This window comes from Fonsecaea erecta, assembly GCF_001651985.1.
Source record: "Fonsecaea erecta strain CBS 125763 chromosome Unknown Scaff7, whole genome shotgun sequence".
NCBI lineage: Eukaryota > Fungi > Ascomycota > Eurotiomycetes > Chaetothyriales > Herpotrichiellaceae > Fonsecaea > Fonsecaea erecta.
Genome location: NW_017387250.1, coordinates 1,630,586 through 1,646,067, shown reverse-complemented (window position 1 = coordinate 1,646,067; position 15,482 = coordinate 1,630,586). Strand labels below are relative to the sequence as shown.

Genomic DNA, 15,482 nt, shown 5'->3' with positions numbered 1-15,482 from the left:
CGGCCGGGAGGAGTCGAGTCTCTATCAACGGCGAAGAAAATATGAGTCGAACCAGAAGAAAGACGGGAGATAAAAGAGAGACCTTGCGAGGCTGAATGCAAGTTTGTGGCGGAGGCGAAAGCCACCAAAGAGCTGAACCCCTGTTGGTCGATGCTAATTAGATCCCTCAATCAGAATCGACCTTGATGGCGGCCCTTGTGTGTGTTTGGTGCGTCATTGTTTGACTGTTTTGTATCCGGCGAATGAGTCGAGACTCTTTTGTCTGCTGCCGAGGACCAGCATTCATAATGCGTCCCTTGTAAGACGCCTGCACTCTTTCCTTTTTCTACAGCAGTCTTTCACGACGAGGCCATTGTGTGTCTCTTATTGTTTGTTCCCTTTCCCATCTCATGGCTCTCTTATAAACTCGTCTATCCGCCCGCAGTGCCCTTATTTCCCCGCACACTCACAGTCTTCGATCAACGCAGTGGTTGGTACATAAAACATGGACGAGAACGCAGAAGATGAAAGAGCGAGTGAACTGGCAACCATCGCCGCCATTTACCCTGAACTTGTGGTTGATGAGCAAGACCCATACTCTGCTACCCTCGATCTCGTCGTGACGCCAGTCCAGCCTCTGCGCATTCTCTTCAAACCCTCAGCAGACGGTGCGCCACCCATCCTTCCCACGCCACCTACCTCTCCTGAACAGAGTCAGAATGAAAGCGACGTGAATCCAGAGTTCAAAAACCCTGCGCTTCCCCTCGATGCCCACGAACTGTCTCATCTACCCCCGCTGTCGCTCCGAATCTCGTTACAGCCAGGCTATCCAGCCAACAAACCTCCCGTTGTCTCGCTGTCCGTTACGCCTCAGTGGCTACCCCGAACGGTTTTGAGACGGCTCAAGGATGACTGTGCGAGATTATGGGAAGAGCTGGGAAAAGACCAGGTTGTCTATGCCTATATCGACCATATCCAGCAAGAGGCGGAACAAGCTTTTGGTCTTGCGGGCGAGACAGACGTCCAATTCTCAAGCGATCTGAAATTGGCGTTACTGGATTTCGACCTCAAGACCAAGCGCGAGCTTTTTGAGAAAGGGACGTTTGACTGCGGAGTTTGCCTGGAGCCGAAGAAAGGGACGTCTTGCCACAAGCTCATGTTGTGTGGACACGTCTTTTGCGTCACATGTTTGCAGGATTTCTACAAGAGTTGCATCACAGAAGGAGACGTTGATAATGTCAAGTGTCTCGCCCCGAGTTGCCCTCAAGATGAGCCTGTACGGATGGGCAGGAACAGCAGACCTTTGAAGAGGCGGAAACAAGATCGAACACTCAACCCCAGCGAACTATTACAGATCCCCATCGAAGAAGAACTTGTCCAGCGGTACGTGAGACTTAAGAGAAAGAAGCGGCTGGAATCGGACAAGAACACCATCTATTGTCCCCGACAATGGTGCCAGGGAGCCGCCAAGTCCACAAAACATCCCAAACCTCTGGACCCAATGAATGACGTGGATGAAGAGGAGGAAGAAGAAGAACAGTCAGAATCGTCAGACGACGAAGACAGCGCCCTAGAAAATATTCCCATGTCTGAACGCGTGGCCGTGTGCGAAGATTGCGGTTTTGCATTCTGCAGGGTCTGCCAGAGAGGGTGGCACGGTGAACTCGAGAGATGCAGTCCTCGACAAAAGGAGCTCAACGAGGAAGAAAAAGCATCTGAGGCATACCTGAAGAAGTATTCCACACCGTGTCCGACCTGCAACGCAGCCTCGCAGAAGACCATGGGTTGCAATCATATGATTTGCTTCAAGTGCAAAACCCATTTCTGTTATCTGTGCTCGGCGTATCTGATGCCCGACAACCCTTACCGCCACTTCAACGACCCCAAGAGCGATTGCTATATGCGTCTTTGGGAGCTCGAAGAAGGAGATGGTGAAGGCGCTGGTGAAGGCTTTCGTGCAGATCGGTTCCACAATCCTCATCTTGCAGAGTGGGACGAGTTTGATGACGCAGACGATGACTCCGACGACGAAGAGCTGCCGCCTCAGAACTTTGTGGCTTTCCAAGGAGACCACGGGCGGCCCTTTGCCGACGAAGAAGATACCGACGACGAAGAGCCGGCCCCTGACCAACGACGCAACCAGCGGATGCACATCGAAATCGTCAATTTTGCGCGACCCGGAGCACACAATCCTCAGCGAATAGAACTCCCAGAACGACAGCGAGTTCAAGCTCAAATTGAAGTCCCGGTACCACCGCAAGCACCAAACCCCCCCCGAGCTAGACCTCGACGCAGAGGTGGTGGTCAGCAAGCCAACCATCGAGTCTTGATGGCGAACGAACCTGCACGCGCTGGCCAGGCTCGAGGGCAAGCTCGAGGGCAAGCCCGAGGTCCGGCCGGGGGTCGCGGGCGTCTTCCCGCCGCAGCGCCAGCTCAAGATGTACGAGTAGTCGAAGACCGACATAATGGCAGAGATATACAAGGTCTGCCAGACGGCGACGGCAATGGAAACGGTGAAAATGCGGAGCCTCCAGCACCCCTCCCACTTGCCGCTCCTGGCCAAGGAAACCATCCGGGTGCCGTCCATGGCGCGCAAGCAGGCCCTGTCCGTGCGATGGGCCTGGAAAGATTTCTGCAGCTTGCACAGCAAGACCAGGAGGATGAGTGGGACTCCGATGAGCTGGACGAAGATGATTTTCAAGCCATGGAGCACGAGCATGAGCCACGGCGGAGACGACAGGAGAGGGTCATGGGCTGGCGGTGACAGTGCAGACGACATGAAGTCAAGAGGTCTTGGACTATACAATTAGAGATTATGGAAGCCAGGACATTACTTACAGCGGCTGCGCTATGCTTGTAAATGAGCTTGAACATCAGAATGAAGAACTGTATACCTTGTCATGAGAATTTCTGCGAAGCATAAGAGGCGGTCCATAATAGCTGAGACTGTTCCATCACATGGCGACATATGGACTTTTCCATAAGCTCGAACATGGCAGACAGAGCAGCAATTCAGTAGAAGAATAACAAACTCACTGTTCCGTGTCGTTCGCAGCGACTACTTTAGCAGAGTTATAGTCAGTGGGATGACCATGCAATTGATGGGTTTTCGGGTATATCTCATGTAGTCATACCAACTGGTTCCGCCAACTAAGGAGGAGGCATGCTGCTCGACCTGGCTCTGACAAGGCTGACTCATGAGGCTGTGAAAGTGACGCGGATCAACAGCGACGTTGGCCCGTAACGAACCATGAGTGAAGCAGAATTCGGCTGCTAGCCACGGGTTTGTCGAGGAATGTTGTATCTCGGATTGCACCCGGATTATCTGGAGACAGCATTTTCGTCTTGCTTCGAAAAGCTATTTGTACCATGACGAGGGAAAAAGTGGCATCAAGTAGATCGCCCTCTTTAGGGTAGTCGGTTCACCCCTGCAGGACCCGTTGGCACGGCTGGGGAACAAGTTCATTGTAGGTCTGCTGCTCGGGCAGGGTAAATTGGCTGCATAAACTGCACAATTCAAAACATTCGATGGCTATTGCCCTCCTCACGGGCCATATATTCTCGAGGATCTTCGTCAATGCATTCACCTATATCCCGCAGTCATTTTTTGACTTGCCCTCGTGCCTGCACCCCTTGTGATCACACAGGGAAATTAAGATCTCGAGCTCCGCCGCCGAGCAAACAAGAGCTATGTAGAAGCACATCGAAGATCGCGACCAGGCAACCTCGGGGCGGACACGTGGTATGGCTGGACCTTCCCCAATGATATGGGGAAGATGGGCAAGGAGGATTCAACTGACGCAATGATCGACTTTGTGCTTCCCAGTGGGTGTGAGCAGCGACGGTCGATGTTGGTGATGGCCTGTTGCTCGAAACATGGTCAAACAGAAGTCGAAGGAAGATGGGCGACAGAGATGGGCTGTGATGTCATCCCGCCCTTGCCAAGCCACTCTAAACACAAATGTGACGTCGGCCTTTCGGGCTAGGAAAATGCCATTACTGGGAGAGTGCCCGCGATGTGCTTTCCACAGCCTTCACGTCCGCTCCTGGCCCACGGACCCTGACATGGCCATACCTCTCATGGATGGCTGTCTGACCTTGTCCAAGCGGGAACCTCGCTACCCCTGTGTCTTGGGGTCCTCTCGCCGCGTGCCGGGCTGTCACTCGGTAGCCGATGTGGACGCTCTACGTCGCCACTTTTCCACGGTAGGATTCCCATAGGCTACCCCCAGGTTTCTTGTGGCCTCTCCCTTGCCCTGTTGGAATGCTCCATTACACAATGATATCAGCGCCCAAGAGGCATTAGTCAAGGTTGACCGTTGTATAATAAACCCCCTTTACTTCCCCACAGGTGCCCATCATCCAAGGCTTGTTAGACTCGCACAAGGTATCGCAACCTGATCACTACCGCTCACCATGAAGGGCATCAGCACCAAAATTTACTTCGACAAGTATAATCCTAACTCGGAGAAGGGTGAGGATGTCAGGCGCTCTCTGGCCGGCCTTGACTACTCCCCGCTCCCTCGAGTGACTGGCCGCTCGCTGGCAATGGGCTGTTTAGTCTCTATGGGTGGCTTGATGTAAGTTAGTCCAGCTGGATGGCAGTGCATATACTGATATACCGTCTAGCTTTGGCTACGATACTGGCCAGATTTCTGGGTTTTTGGAGATGCCAGACTTCCAAAAGCGCTTTGCACAATCCCAAGGAGACGGAAAATACAAGTTTAGCGATGTCAGGTCCGGGCTCATAGTCGCAATGGTACGGACAAGCTGCTTTCTTACTACGCTTTCAAAGTTTTACTAACCAACAAACACTCCAGCTCTCCATTGGAACTCTTCTCGGGGCTTTACTAGCTGCTCCTCTTGCGGATAGGATTGGTCGTCGCTTCTCAGTTAGCTTCTGGTCTGTCATTGTCTCTGTCGGCTTTGTCATCCAGATCGCATCTGTCGATTCCTGGGTTCAAGTCATGATCGGTCGTTTTGTCGCCGGCTTTGGAGTTGGGGCACTGTCTGTTCTTGTCCCCATGTTCCAAGCCGAGACTGCTCCGCCGTGGATCCGTGGTGCCCTTGTGTGCACTTACCAGCTCTTCATCACCCTTGGCATTTTCCTCGCCGCGTGTTTCAATTACGGGACTTACAAAGGCCAGCAAAACAATTCGGCATCTTGGAGAATTGTTATAGGCCTCGGCTGGCTCTGGACACTTATTCTGGGCCTGGGCGTGCTTTTGTTTGACGAAACTCCGCGATATGCCTTCCGCAGAGGGAGGACCGAAGAGGCCAAACAAACACTGATGAAGGTGTACGGTGCTCCTGCCAACCATTACGCCATCTACACCCAAATGGAGGAGATTGAGAGCAAATTTCGTGCTGAGGATCAAACGAAAGGAAATCCCATCCACGAATTTGCAGTTATGCTTCGGGCGCCACGAATGGGGTAAGCAGTCATCCGCAGTAACCTGGAATTGCTCGCGAGAGGTTTGAGACTGACGCATTGATTCCAGGTATCGAATTGCTCTTGGTGTGATGCTACAGGCCTTCCAACAGCTCACCGGTGCAAACTTCTTCTTTTACTACGGCACCACAATTTTCAAGTCCGTCCAGATCAGTTCTTTCGTCACACAGATGATCCTGAACGGTGTCAATTTTGGAGTCACCTTCATTGGCCTCTACCTCGTTGAGCACTATGGGCGGAGAAAGTCGTTGATCGCCGGGAGTCTGTGGATGTTTGTCTGTTTTATGATTTTTGCTTCAGTCGGCCACTTCTCGTTGGACAACCAAGACCCAGCCACGACACCCAAAGCCGGTGTGGCTATGATCGTTTTCGCGTGTTTGTTTATCCTGGGCTTTGCTACGACATGGGGTCCTATGGTCTGGTGAGAAAAATCCCCCACCCAATTGACCACTGTTGTTGGGCACCTGCTGACCATTGACGCGCAGGACTTTGATTGCCGAACTCTTCCCATCACGATACAGGGCCAAGGGTATGGCCATTGCAACCGCCAGCAATTGGACCTGGAATTTCCTCCTTGCTTTCTTCACTCCATTCATCATCAGCGCGATCGATTTCCGCTACGGGTACGTCTTTGCGGCATGCAACTTGGCTGCAGGACTGCTTGTGTACTTTTTCGTCATTGAAGGCCAAGGCCGAACACTCGAGGAAATCGACACAATGTATATTGAACATGTGTCTCCGATGAAATCGTCGAAGTGGGAAGCACCCACTGCGGCGGAGATGGCCCGGATCAGAAGACAGGCTGGTACTGAGGTTGGTCCATCAGACGATGTGGAAGGTAGGGGAATCTACAGTGGAGAGACCGAAAGAGGGCTCGAGGGCGACAGAGAAGTCGACAAAGCTAGGGATAGCCATGCTCATCACGCTGAGAAGGTCTAAGTGTTAGGTATACCAGTCTCATAAGCACGTTGGAGTGGCGTGTTTATTTTTCCTACCAAAAGCATGTTGTTTGGAGAATGGAATGAACGGGGAGTGTTGAGAGTGAGGTCAAATATTCTCCAGCGGTTAGGATCTTTTGCCTAGCGCAAAGCGAAGCTGGCCTGGCCACTTGTAATATTAAAAACTTACAGACTCGACCTTGAGGACTTATACCAAGTAATAAAAGAAGATATTCGCCCTACTTCAAGTAACTCGGCTGACTACAGAACTCTCCGGGTATAAAACGGACAATAAACCCAACTTCCGATATTAACAATACAATTCCCGGCATTGACGCAGGTGTTCGCATCCGCTACATGGATACTTCGGAAACCACGAGCATCCACGGGAAACCGTGCGACTGCTTTTGTCGGACACTCCTTTCCGCCTGGACAGAGCCTCATATGCACATGAGAATTCGGAAGGAGATCCGTCTTGCCAGCACTTCCCCGCTTGAGGATTGTCAATTCCTTGGTTGGCCGTAGGGATGAAAGAATAACAATTAATGGATAAACCTAGCCACAGTGGGGATGCCGCGAAATATACTCCGGAGAATATAGTTCCTCTAGGCACTACCAGCCTGGTTAGGATCCTTGTTCATTCTGCCTACGCTGTATCTCCGAGACAACACTCTAGGAGCATAACGAAACTGCTTACGGTGTATGAAATGGCGAGATAGCGAATGTAGAACCCGTGTACCGAATATCAGGTCTGTCTTCCTTGACGAGCCCCTCGGGCCCGGAAAGCCCCCGGATGGCTCTCCGCATTTCGATAAAAGAGTGAACCATTTCCACTATGGCCGAGTCTTCTCGCCAAATCTTAGATTTTGCGACTCGTCTCTGAGTTTCTTCCTTGCGGGTACAAAATCACCCTGTCACCTCGTGCCTGAACCATGGCCACGACCCAGACACCGAGTCAGAAGGCCGTTCTCCAGAAGTACTACCGCGACCTCATCTCGGGCAGCCACATTCTCCATTACCACAATGTCGTGGATGCCTTTGGCCATCTCTCGTTCCGACACCCCTTCGACCCGCGGGTCTTTGTCATGTCTCGCAACGCCGCACCAGGAACCATATCCTCGCCCGAGGATCTGATCGAATACTACGTCGAGGACGCCCAGCCGGTCGATCCCAAGGCCCCGCTGGGGTTTCTGGAGCGCTGCATTCACAGCGAATGCTACAAACGCTACCCGGGCATTCAGAGTGTCATTCACAGCCACTCCGAGGCCGTGGTCCCGTACACGATCAGTGGTGTCCCCCTCCGCGCATGCTACCATATGGCCGGCTTTCTCGGTACCAGCGTGCCCGTCTGGGATATCGCAGAGGCGCAGCAAGCGGACGACATCAGCGATCTGCTCGTCCGCAACACTCGCCTAGGAAGTTCTCTTGCCGAATCTTTTGCTGCCGGCGGTGTGGGAGGAGACATGCCAAAGTACGTTGTGGCGTTGATGCGAGGTCATGGTTTTACTGTCCTCGCCGGAAGTATCCAAGATTGTGTGATGAGGGCCGTCTACACGCAGAAGAACGCCATGATCCAGACCACGGCGTTGCTGACGCGGGCTGCAAGTGGCTCTCTTAATGGCAGTATTAGCTTCCTCAGTCAGAAGGAGGTGGATGATACGACCTGGTCGATCCGAGAGTCTGCTCATCGACCCTGGAGGCTTTGGCTGCGCGAGGTGGAAGCTTCCAGCCTCTATGCCAACTCTGCATGATACTTTTACCCTCACACAAATCTATCTCACGTGGAAACATGCGTGATCTCTTCGTATCCAACCTGTCCACATTCTGCAATCGACACCGTAGGCCAACCAGTGCTGAAGTTTCTCCACATTCAAAGCCCCATCGCCGTTGTGTTAGCACCGGCGCCCAACCAACTTACATTCCGAGCCTCTCGGATCGCGATTCCACTGGCCAGATTCCCCGAAATGATGCTTTTCCACAAATCAGCCACACTAGTATAGACCTGTTAAAATGGAATAGTTCGATCACTTTTATTCCAGGCTCTAGGGTATTAGAGTGCACTATATACATACTTCCCCCTCATCTCTTCTCTCGGCTGCTGAACAAACATTCAGCAATGGTCTCTGTCGGGGCGACGGCGCACTTGGAGGCGTGCGTAGATCAATGTCACCTGCGGTTTCCGGGGGAAGATGCAGGGCTTGACTGGCTGGCCTTGTTCGCTATTGGTAGGTGAAGAGCTTCCTGACTGCATTGGCTTGTCTGAGGGATTATGCTTTGATGTTTGCAGATAACATCACCAAAACATGCCTTTGAAGAGTTCCAACTATCTTGAGAAGGGGTGACGCGAAAGGGACTCTTACCTTTCCCAAGGTTGTCTTCTCCAACGCCGTATGGGTTAGTGTCGTGCCACGAGCGAACAAGATCCATCATTACACATCGGAGTCAAATATCAAATGATTCGGAATGACTATGCATAGCATCTGTTTGAGAGCCCTCGCCGAACAGAAGGTGAAGGAACATGAACTGATCAGGGACGATGATAACGACCACAAGTCCATCCCCGTGTATTTGAAGGACATGTTTGTAGAAAAAAGCCCGGTAACCATGAACTATTGCCTACTCAGCTCGCCTCACAATCATCAGAGATTCTTGAACCGGGTAGAGGCGTGAACGAGAAGCAGGTCTCGCCAGCGAGTTCGTCCGCTTCAACGAGGCCGAAGTATGACCTTTTCTTCAGACCGTCATGTATGAAGCCATCCAGCTTCTTCCTCCATTGGGCAGCTTTTATTTCCAGAGGGCCGTACCTCCGGGAGCAGGCGCTTCGAGGGGATTTCGAACTCGGTGGCCGCGATTGGCACGGGGATGCAGAGTGTGTCCATCGTTAGAAAAAGGATTTTGGGAGACTCACCCCCAAAAGGCGGAGCCGAGGACCGAGAAAAATAGAACGTAACGGTAACCCCGGTAGCCGACGTGGATCAAATGTACGAGGTATGATCATGGCGGGGGATTGAAGTGGAGCAGGTTGGGGATGGAGGAGCCCCGGAGAAATACGAGCTGCACTTGGTGTCCTCATGTTTTGGGCCAACTCTAATTCAAAAGTACTCTCTGATAGAGGTTCTGGGATGGTAAGTATTTTTCCGACGGAGTATATATCTGCCAGACCTGTTTGTTGTAGGGACAGAGCAGAAACACAGAGTCAGGCATTGATTGGTATATCGGAGAGCAAAAAGCTGTATTCATCCACCTCAAAATTTGCTAACCGAAAGAGGTATGCGCTGCCTATCTCCTAGGGATTCCGGAAGTCTTCTAGAAAGATCAGTTCGTCCAGTTACCAAATAACAATGGATCGTGCAGAGAATGACAATCGCAACGCCCGATTACCATCGATAGCCTGGAACGAGACGGCATCCCGCGCCCTAATTGCACTCTGACCAATCATACCAGCTGACCTTTATCGAGCTATCTAGGCCCATAAAGGCATGGCGATCCAAAGCTTCAAAGCCTGGCCGTCGGCAGCGGCTGCCGGGTCCCGATCCCTACTCCTCCGCTATCATCCAGACCCATACAGATATATCTATGCTGACCCACGAGCGACAGCGATAGTGAGATAAGGTCGCTCTTTACAGTAAAATCGATCATTCAGTGGTTTTTTGAACCTGCCGAGGCCTGTGTATGCCTTTTCCATGCCTGGAGCCGAAGACCAGCAGGCAAATCGTCCTCACTCTCCTAAGTCTACCAGCAGCAATGGTGAGCAGAGACAGGAAAGCACCATCTCGAAGCGCAGACATCCAAAGAGCCGTACCGGTAGGCTGCTCCCTGGTTTGAGGTCGGTGCAACTTAAGGCGAATGGATCGCTAAGGAGTGCTTTCACTGTTAGGATGCAATACCTGCAAGGCAAGGCGGGTGAAGTGCGATGGTGAGTACTAGTTTAATTTGAGAGCCCAAGGTATTGCCTGGAAAAACCGATATTCAATATGCACGCGACACCCTTTGATCTCGGCCATGGAGCCCTATGATCATCCGTCTATGGCCTTTTTGCCGCGTCCACGAGGATACTGACTAGTTATAGAATCCAAACCCTCCTGCTCGCAGTGCATAGACAGAGGCGTCGAGTGCGGTGGGTACGTCAGAAGCCTCAAGTGGAAGGTGGTGGGAGAACAGCCGCAGAAACGTAGCCGGCTCGAAGGTACGCTCAGTTCTTGTTGCACTTGCCGTGCACTGATCTGTTCATGTAGATCGCGTCATTGACTACTTCGCAGAAAGGCAACATCAGAGCTCAGAGACGATTTCCATTGAACAAATTCCCGGACCAACCTACGAGAATGTTAACCTGGATGACCACAATACGGCACCATCTCTACAGGCTGAAACGAGTTTGTCAAAGGGAATCGCAAGGACCAACAACATCCTATCGCCTCGGACTCAGGAAGAGCATCTATGGCAGTCATTGCCACAGGATCATCTGTTCGACTTTGCGGATGTTGATTTCAACGTCGACTTCTTCCTGGGCGATAGCAATATCCATCTCAATGTGCCTCCCGAGTTGGGTTCTCCCGTCGATACTCAATCAACCCATGGACTGGAAGGCATCGAAGCCCATGCAATCCATCTACGAAAAGAGAAAGCGCCCGACTTATCCGGCTTGATTTCGTCACCTCAAGACACAGCACAGGACTTTCGGGAGCTGAAAAATCATGACCGCAGCCTAGAGCCATTCTCTAGCCATCTGCACACTGCATCTGCTTGTTCCCCCCCGGGAATTAGCCGGCGACATCATAACTCTGAAGATGATGCTATTCGGAGCGACCTGTATTCATCGCTCCCGGACACTCCCAAGACTGTCAAGCAACTTTTCGATAAGCACCTCTGTCATGTTCTCTCCATTAAGGACGATCGAACTACTAATCCGTGGACTATCCACGTGTGGCCGTTGGCTGAGAGGTGTCCAGTGCTTTACCATGCTCTTGCAGCAATGACATACTTGTACCTGAGTAATTCACACCCGGAGTTCGGCGTGTCTGGCTCCAGCCACTTTCACGCCAGCCTGCAGGCTTTCACACAAGACCAATCTGATACGACTCTTGAAGCCTCTCTAGCCGCGAGATTAGCCCTTGGCTTTGCAGAAGCATGGGACAACCAATCACTATCCTCTGGTGTCGACCATGTTAGAATTGCTGGAAGGATCCTTCAAGAAGCCTTCGACAAGGACAGGATTACGAGACTGACCAGTGACGAGCAAGATCGTTTGAGTTTCCTGGCACGCACTTGGGTGTATAAGGCCGTTTTGCTTCGCCTGACGACCTCGGACGATGGCGAGTCTATTGACCTGGATTCCGTGACAGCCTATATTCAGCTGGAGCGCTTGCCTGCCGAACAGCAGCTTGATCCACTCCTCGGTTGTGCAGTCACGCTGTTCCCATTGATTGCCGGTTTGACCGATATCATCAGAGCTGTTCGACGGAGAACTGAAAAACGCAACTCCCCGTCCATTATTTCTAGAGCCGCAGAACTATGGACAGCAATCGAGAGCTGGAGTCCTTCTTTTGACCCACAGCGGTCAGGCAGTGTACCATCTCACATTTCTGATATCATACAGACAGCTGAGGCATATCGCTGGGCAGCGTTATTGCTGCTTCGGCATGCGGTACCGGAGCTCCCATGGGCTCATTCGTTTTGGGAACTTGCAGAAAAAGTGTTAATCTACCTCGCAACTACACCTGCTTCATCTCGAACAATTGTCATACAGACATTCCCTCTCATGGCGATTGGTGGCGAGGCCTTTGATGAAGACGATCGCGACTGGGTATGTCAGAGGTGGGATGCCATGGCCAAGCGCATGCCGCTTCCGAGTCTGCACAGGTGCCAGAACGTCACAAAGGAAGTCTGGCGGAGGAAAGATGCATTCGAAGCACAGCTTGGAGCATGCCCTAGCTGCGGTGCTTCTCGTGGGAGGTCGACAGGAATCAGCCCGTCCATGGATACCCTGCCGGACGCTGAGTCCGTTGCATCTTCTCAGGACCGCGAGGAAGGAAGCCGTCGATGTCGATGCAATGCGGTAACAAGTGCCCCTATGCCGGCGTCCAACTTCCCAGACTCGTTGGCTTTCAAGAAAGGGATCGACAACATCACGAGGGCAGGCCATCTACATTACACAGTCAGAGGGGAGCTGCACTGGTTAAAAGTTATGGAAGACTGGAAATGGCAAGGTAAGTTTCTGTGGCGTCGTGAGCCACAGTCCATGACCAATGGCAAGACTGATCGTCTACAGTGCCACTTGGATGAAGGACGTTATCGATCCGAAGACAATGATTGGTATAGATCAGACTCCGGGTTCAGCACATGATCGGCCGACACGGCGCAAGGCTGCCGGGGTGGGCCTCCATAGGTGCCACTAACCAAAAAAGGAGAAAAAGTACGTCCTTTGCGGCCCGGCGCCCGCCTCGGCCGTCCTGTGAAGACGGCTTGGCTTGTTCTGCCTTCTAGGCACTTTGGAACTAACAGTTGCCAGCTGATAAGAGTGCCGGAAGGTGTATCTCTGGATCGGGCGAAGACGGTACATACTGTATATGCACCGCAATCCGAAGAGGCTGAAAATGTACAACGTGCCCATCAAGACCATCTTCCGCCTTCACAACAAGGCCTGGAAACAGCCACAAGTAATACATATCGATTGCCGCCACCGTGTGGATATATTGGTGTATGTGACACGAGAGATGAAGCATTCTTGGCCGCTGGGCTTCGAAGTCCCTGAGACTTCGTGGAGGCCATCGGAGCATTGAGTATATTTTTTTCTTCTTCTAGAGGACGGAAAATTGGCGTTCCAACAAATTTCAAAGCATTACGCATAGATTCATGCTACGTAGATATGCTAGAATTCTCTCCAGACCATTTCTCACGCCTATCACTCCCCACGGAAATCATCGTTACTAGTCTCCTTCCAGAGCCTGGAACCCTAAACTCGCCGAGAACACTTGTATCCTGAGCAGAACACTATATGTAAATGTGTTTGAGGGACCAATTCGATCGGCCCGTGTGCCACTCTCCTAAACACGTCCATCTCACCACGCCAGGCCAGGCTGTTCTGCCTGACAGCTGAGCCCGGAGCACAGGTCCTCGTCCTCTTTACTCACGGCAGCGTCGCCGGGCAGGCGCTGGCGCGCGGGCCAGATCTCACGCCCGGCGGCCTTCTCCTGGGCGACGTGCTCCCGGATGGCCTCGCGCGCGCGCTGCTGGAAGTACAGCGGGCCCTTCTCGAGGCGCGGGTGCATCTGGCCGTTGACGAAGACGCCGGCGTTGAGGTTCTTCTGCGCGAGCTCGCAGAGGATCTTGTCCTCGGACACGACGCGCGCGTACAGCTGGTGGATGCGCTGGAAGTCCTCGTCGGACGAGGTCTTGTTGCGGAAGATCTGGTAGTGCATCGCGGAGCTCTTCGGCCCGTTGGGCAGGAAGCGCTGGAGCATGATGAAGTGCGGTCTGTAATGTCGCGAGTGCATGGAGGGTTCTTTGATTAGTCTCTTCCTCAACCTTCCCCGGGATATCTGTCTGCATTGGAGAGAGAGAGAGAGAGAGGAGGGGGAGAGGGAGATAAGAGAAAAAAAAGGGAAGGGAATGCGCAAAGAAAGAACGAAAAACTTACAGAACAGAAATGGAAACGTTCGGGAAGAAATATGTGCTGGCGATGGCCATGCCAAGCCGCTTCTGCTCCTCAGTCGGTGTCGACTGGTGCGTGATGTAGCCGTCCACGCCGGCCACGTCGTGCGTCTCGATGTCGGCCAGGGTCGGGATATCCGGGTGCGCGGTGGGGCAGTGGTAGCACTCGTTGAAGTTGTCGGCCAGGATCTTCCAGTTGTAGGCGCCGTCGAGCCGGTACTCGTGGTCGAGGACGTAGTCGTCGAAGTTGTACACCGAGTAGCGCTGCTGGGCGTCGACGCCGTCAAAGTCCTGCTCCCACGGCACCTCGGGGGTCGCGCTGCTGTCCAGGTTGACCCAGATGAAGCCGCAGGCGTCGACGCGCACGTGGATCGAGAACAGCCCGTTCTGGGCCTTGTCGAAGTGCGCCAGCTCGTCGTACTTGGGCGCCTTGGCGAGCTTGCCGTCCAGCCCGTACGACCAGCCGTGGTACTTGCACGCGAAGATCTTGGCCGTGCCTCCCTCGCTTTCGACGACGGGGAACGCGCGGTGGCGGCAGACGTTGTGGAAGCCGTGGATGTCGCCCTTGCGATCCCGGCTCAGCACGAACTCGTAGCCCGCGATGTCGAACTTCAGGTAGTCGCCTGCTTGGCCGAATCTCGTCTTGTGCGTGATGAGCATCCATCGCTTGGAAAAGATGGCCCGTCGTTCGAGTTGGTACATTTCTTCAGACGTGTACCAGCTTGCAGGGAGAGCACGGACAGGGCTTTTGGATTCGTCCTTGGCTGCTGCTGCTGCCGTCTGGCGGCCCAACCCGAGGTAGTCGAGGATAGCCATGGTGGAGAGTGGTTGTTTGATCAGAGTTCGATAAAGGAAGTGAGTTTAAGGTTCAAGAAGAGGTCTTGGGGACTGAGCGAGCATGCAATGGCTTGATGTCAAGGTTGGGGAACATGTTATCTTAGTACTTCCGTATTTATCGTCCATGTTGTTGTGTGAGAACAAGCGGCCCAAGCCAGTGTCCTGATTGCCAGATGAGGACGTTTCTCGAGTTGCCACCCATCATTGATGGCGAGCTTGGACTTTTTGGCGCGATTGGGTAACCGGCCAAGCTCCATTGCGCGGGCAGAGGGCCAGAACAGTCTTCCCATACGGTCTTTTATGCCCAATCCAGTAAGGGCTCTTGCTGCGACCAGATCCGCATAGACACGATATTTCGCGAGCAATAAAGTCCTCCACCGGACAGTCGAGTGATCCTGATTTGGAGTTGATTATGGGGAAGACCCCTTCACTTGACGTGTCTTCCATGAGGTGTGAATTGGTTCCTTGATCCGAGTAAAGGTTTTTCTTTCCTCTCTCAGCAGAGGATCAGTGGCACGGTGACCTAAACGGAATCATAGAGCCACTATCATCATCGCCGCCCCCAATGCACAGACGAATGTGAAAGCCCAATGTCGGGACAAAGATGTGGGCGGAGAGAAAACACC

General features: G+C 52.8%; 5 protein-coding genes across 5 annotated transcripts; 4 read left to right on the top strand and 1 right to left on the bottom strand.

Annotated features, from left to right (window-relative positions):
- Positions 1-484: 484 nt before the first annotated feature.
- Positions 485-2,743, top strand: AYL99_08456 (hypothetical protein; the record flags this gene model as incomplete). The annotated part of the gene is made up of 1 exon (XM_018839964.1): positions 485-2,743. The coding sequence occupies one exon, from the start codon at positions 485-487 to the stop codon at positions 2,741-2,743; it is 2,259 nt and encodes a 752-aa protein (XP_018691085.1).
- Positions 2,744-4,395: 1,652 nt separating this feature from the next.
- On the top strand, positions 4,396-6,370 carry AYL99_08455 (hypothetical protein; the record flags this gene model as incomplete). The annotated part of the gene is made up of 5 exons (XM_018839963.1): positions 4,396-4,559; positions 4,609-4,738; positions 4,800-5,413; positions 5,481-5,852; positions 5,917-6,370. 5 exons carry the CDS (start codon positions 4,396-4,398, stop codon positions 6,368-6,370), a joined length of 1,734 nt encoding a protein of 577 aa, XP_018691084.1.
- A 931-nt stretch (positions 6,371-7,301) lies between these two features.
- On the top strand, positions 7,302-8,120 carry AYL99_08454 (hypothetical protein; the record flags this gene model as incomplete). The annotated part of the gene is made up of 1 exon (XM_018839962.1): positions 7,302-8,120. One exon carries the CDS (start codon positions 7,302-7,304, stop codon positions 8,118-8,120), a length of 819 nt encoding a protein of 272 aa, XP_018691083.1.
- A 1,932-nt stretch (positions 8,121-10,052) lies between these two features.
- Positions 10,053-12,651, top strand: AYL99_08453 (hypothetical protein; the record flags this gene model as incomplete). Its single annotated transcript, XM_018839961.1, has 4 exons — positions 10,053-10,116; positions 10,439-10,555; positions 10,605-12,575; positions 12,638-12,651. The coding sequence occupies 4 exons, from the start codon at positions 10,053-10,055 to the stop codon at positions 12,649-12,651; spliced, it is 2,166 nt and encodes a 721-aa protein (XP_018691082.1).
- Positions 12,652-13,427: 776 nt separating this feature from the next.
- AYL99_08452 (hypothetical protein) lies at positions 13,428-14,835 on the bottom strand (the record flags this gene model as incomplete). The annotated part of the gene is made up of 2 exons (XM_018839960.1): positions 13,428-13,842; positions 14,006-14,835. The coding sequence occupies 2 exons, from the start codon at positions 14,833-14,835 to the stop codon at positions 13,428-13,430; spliced, it is 1,245 nt and encodes a 414-aa protein (XP_018691081.1).
- Between the last annotated feature and the right edge of the window lie 647 nt (positions 14,836-15,482).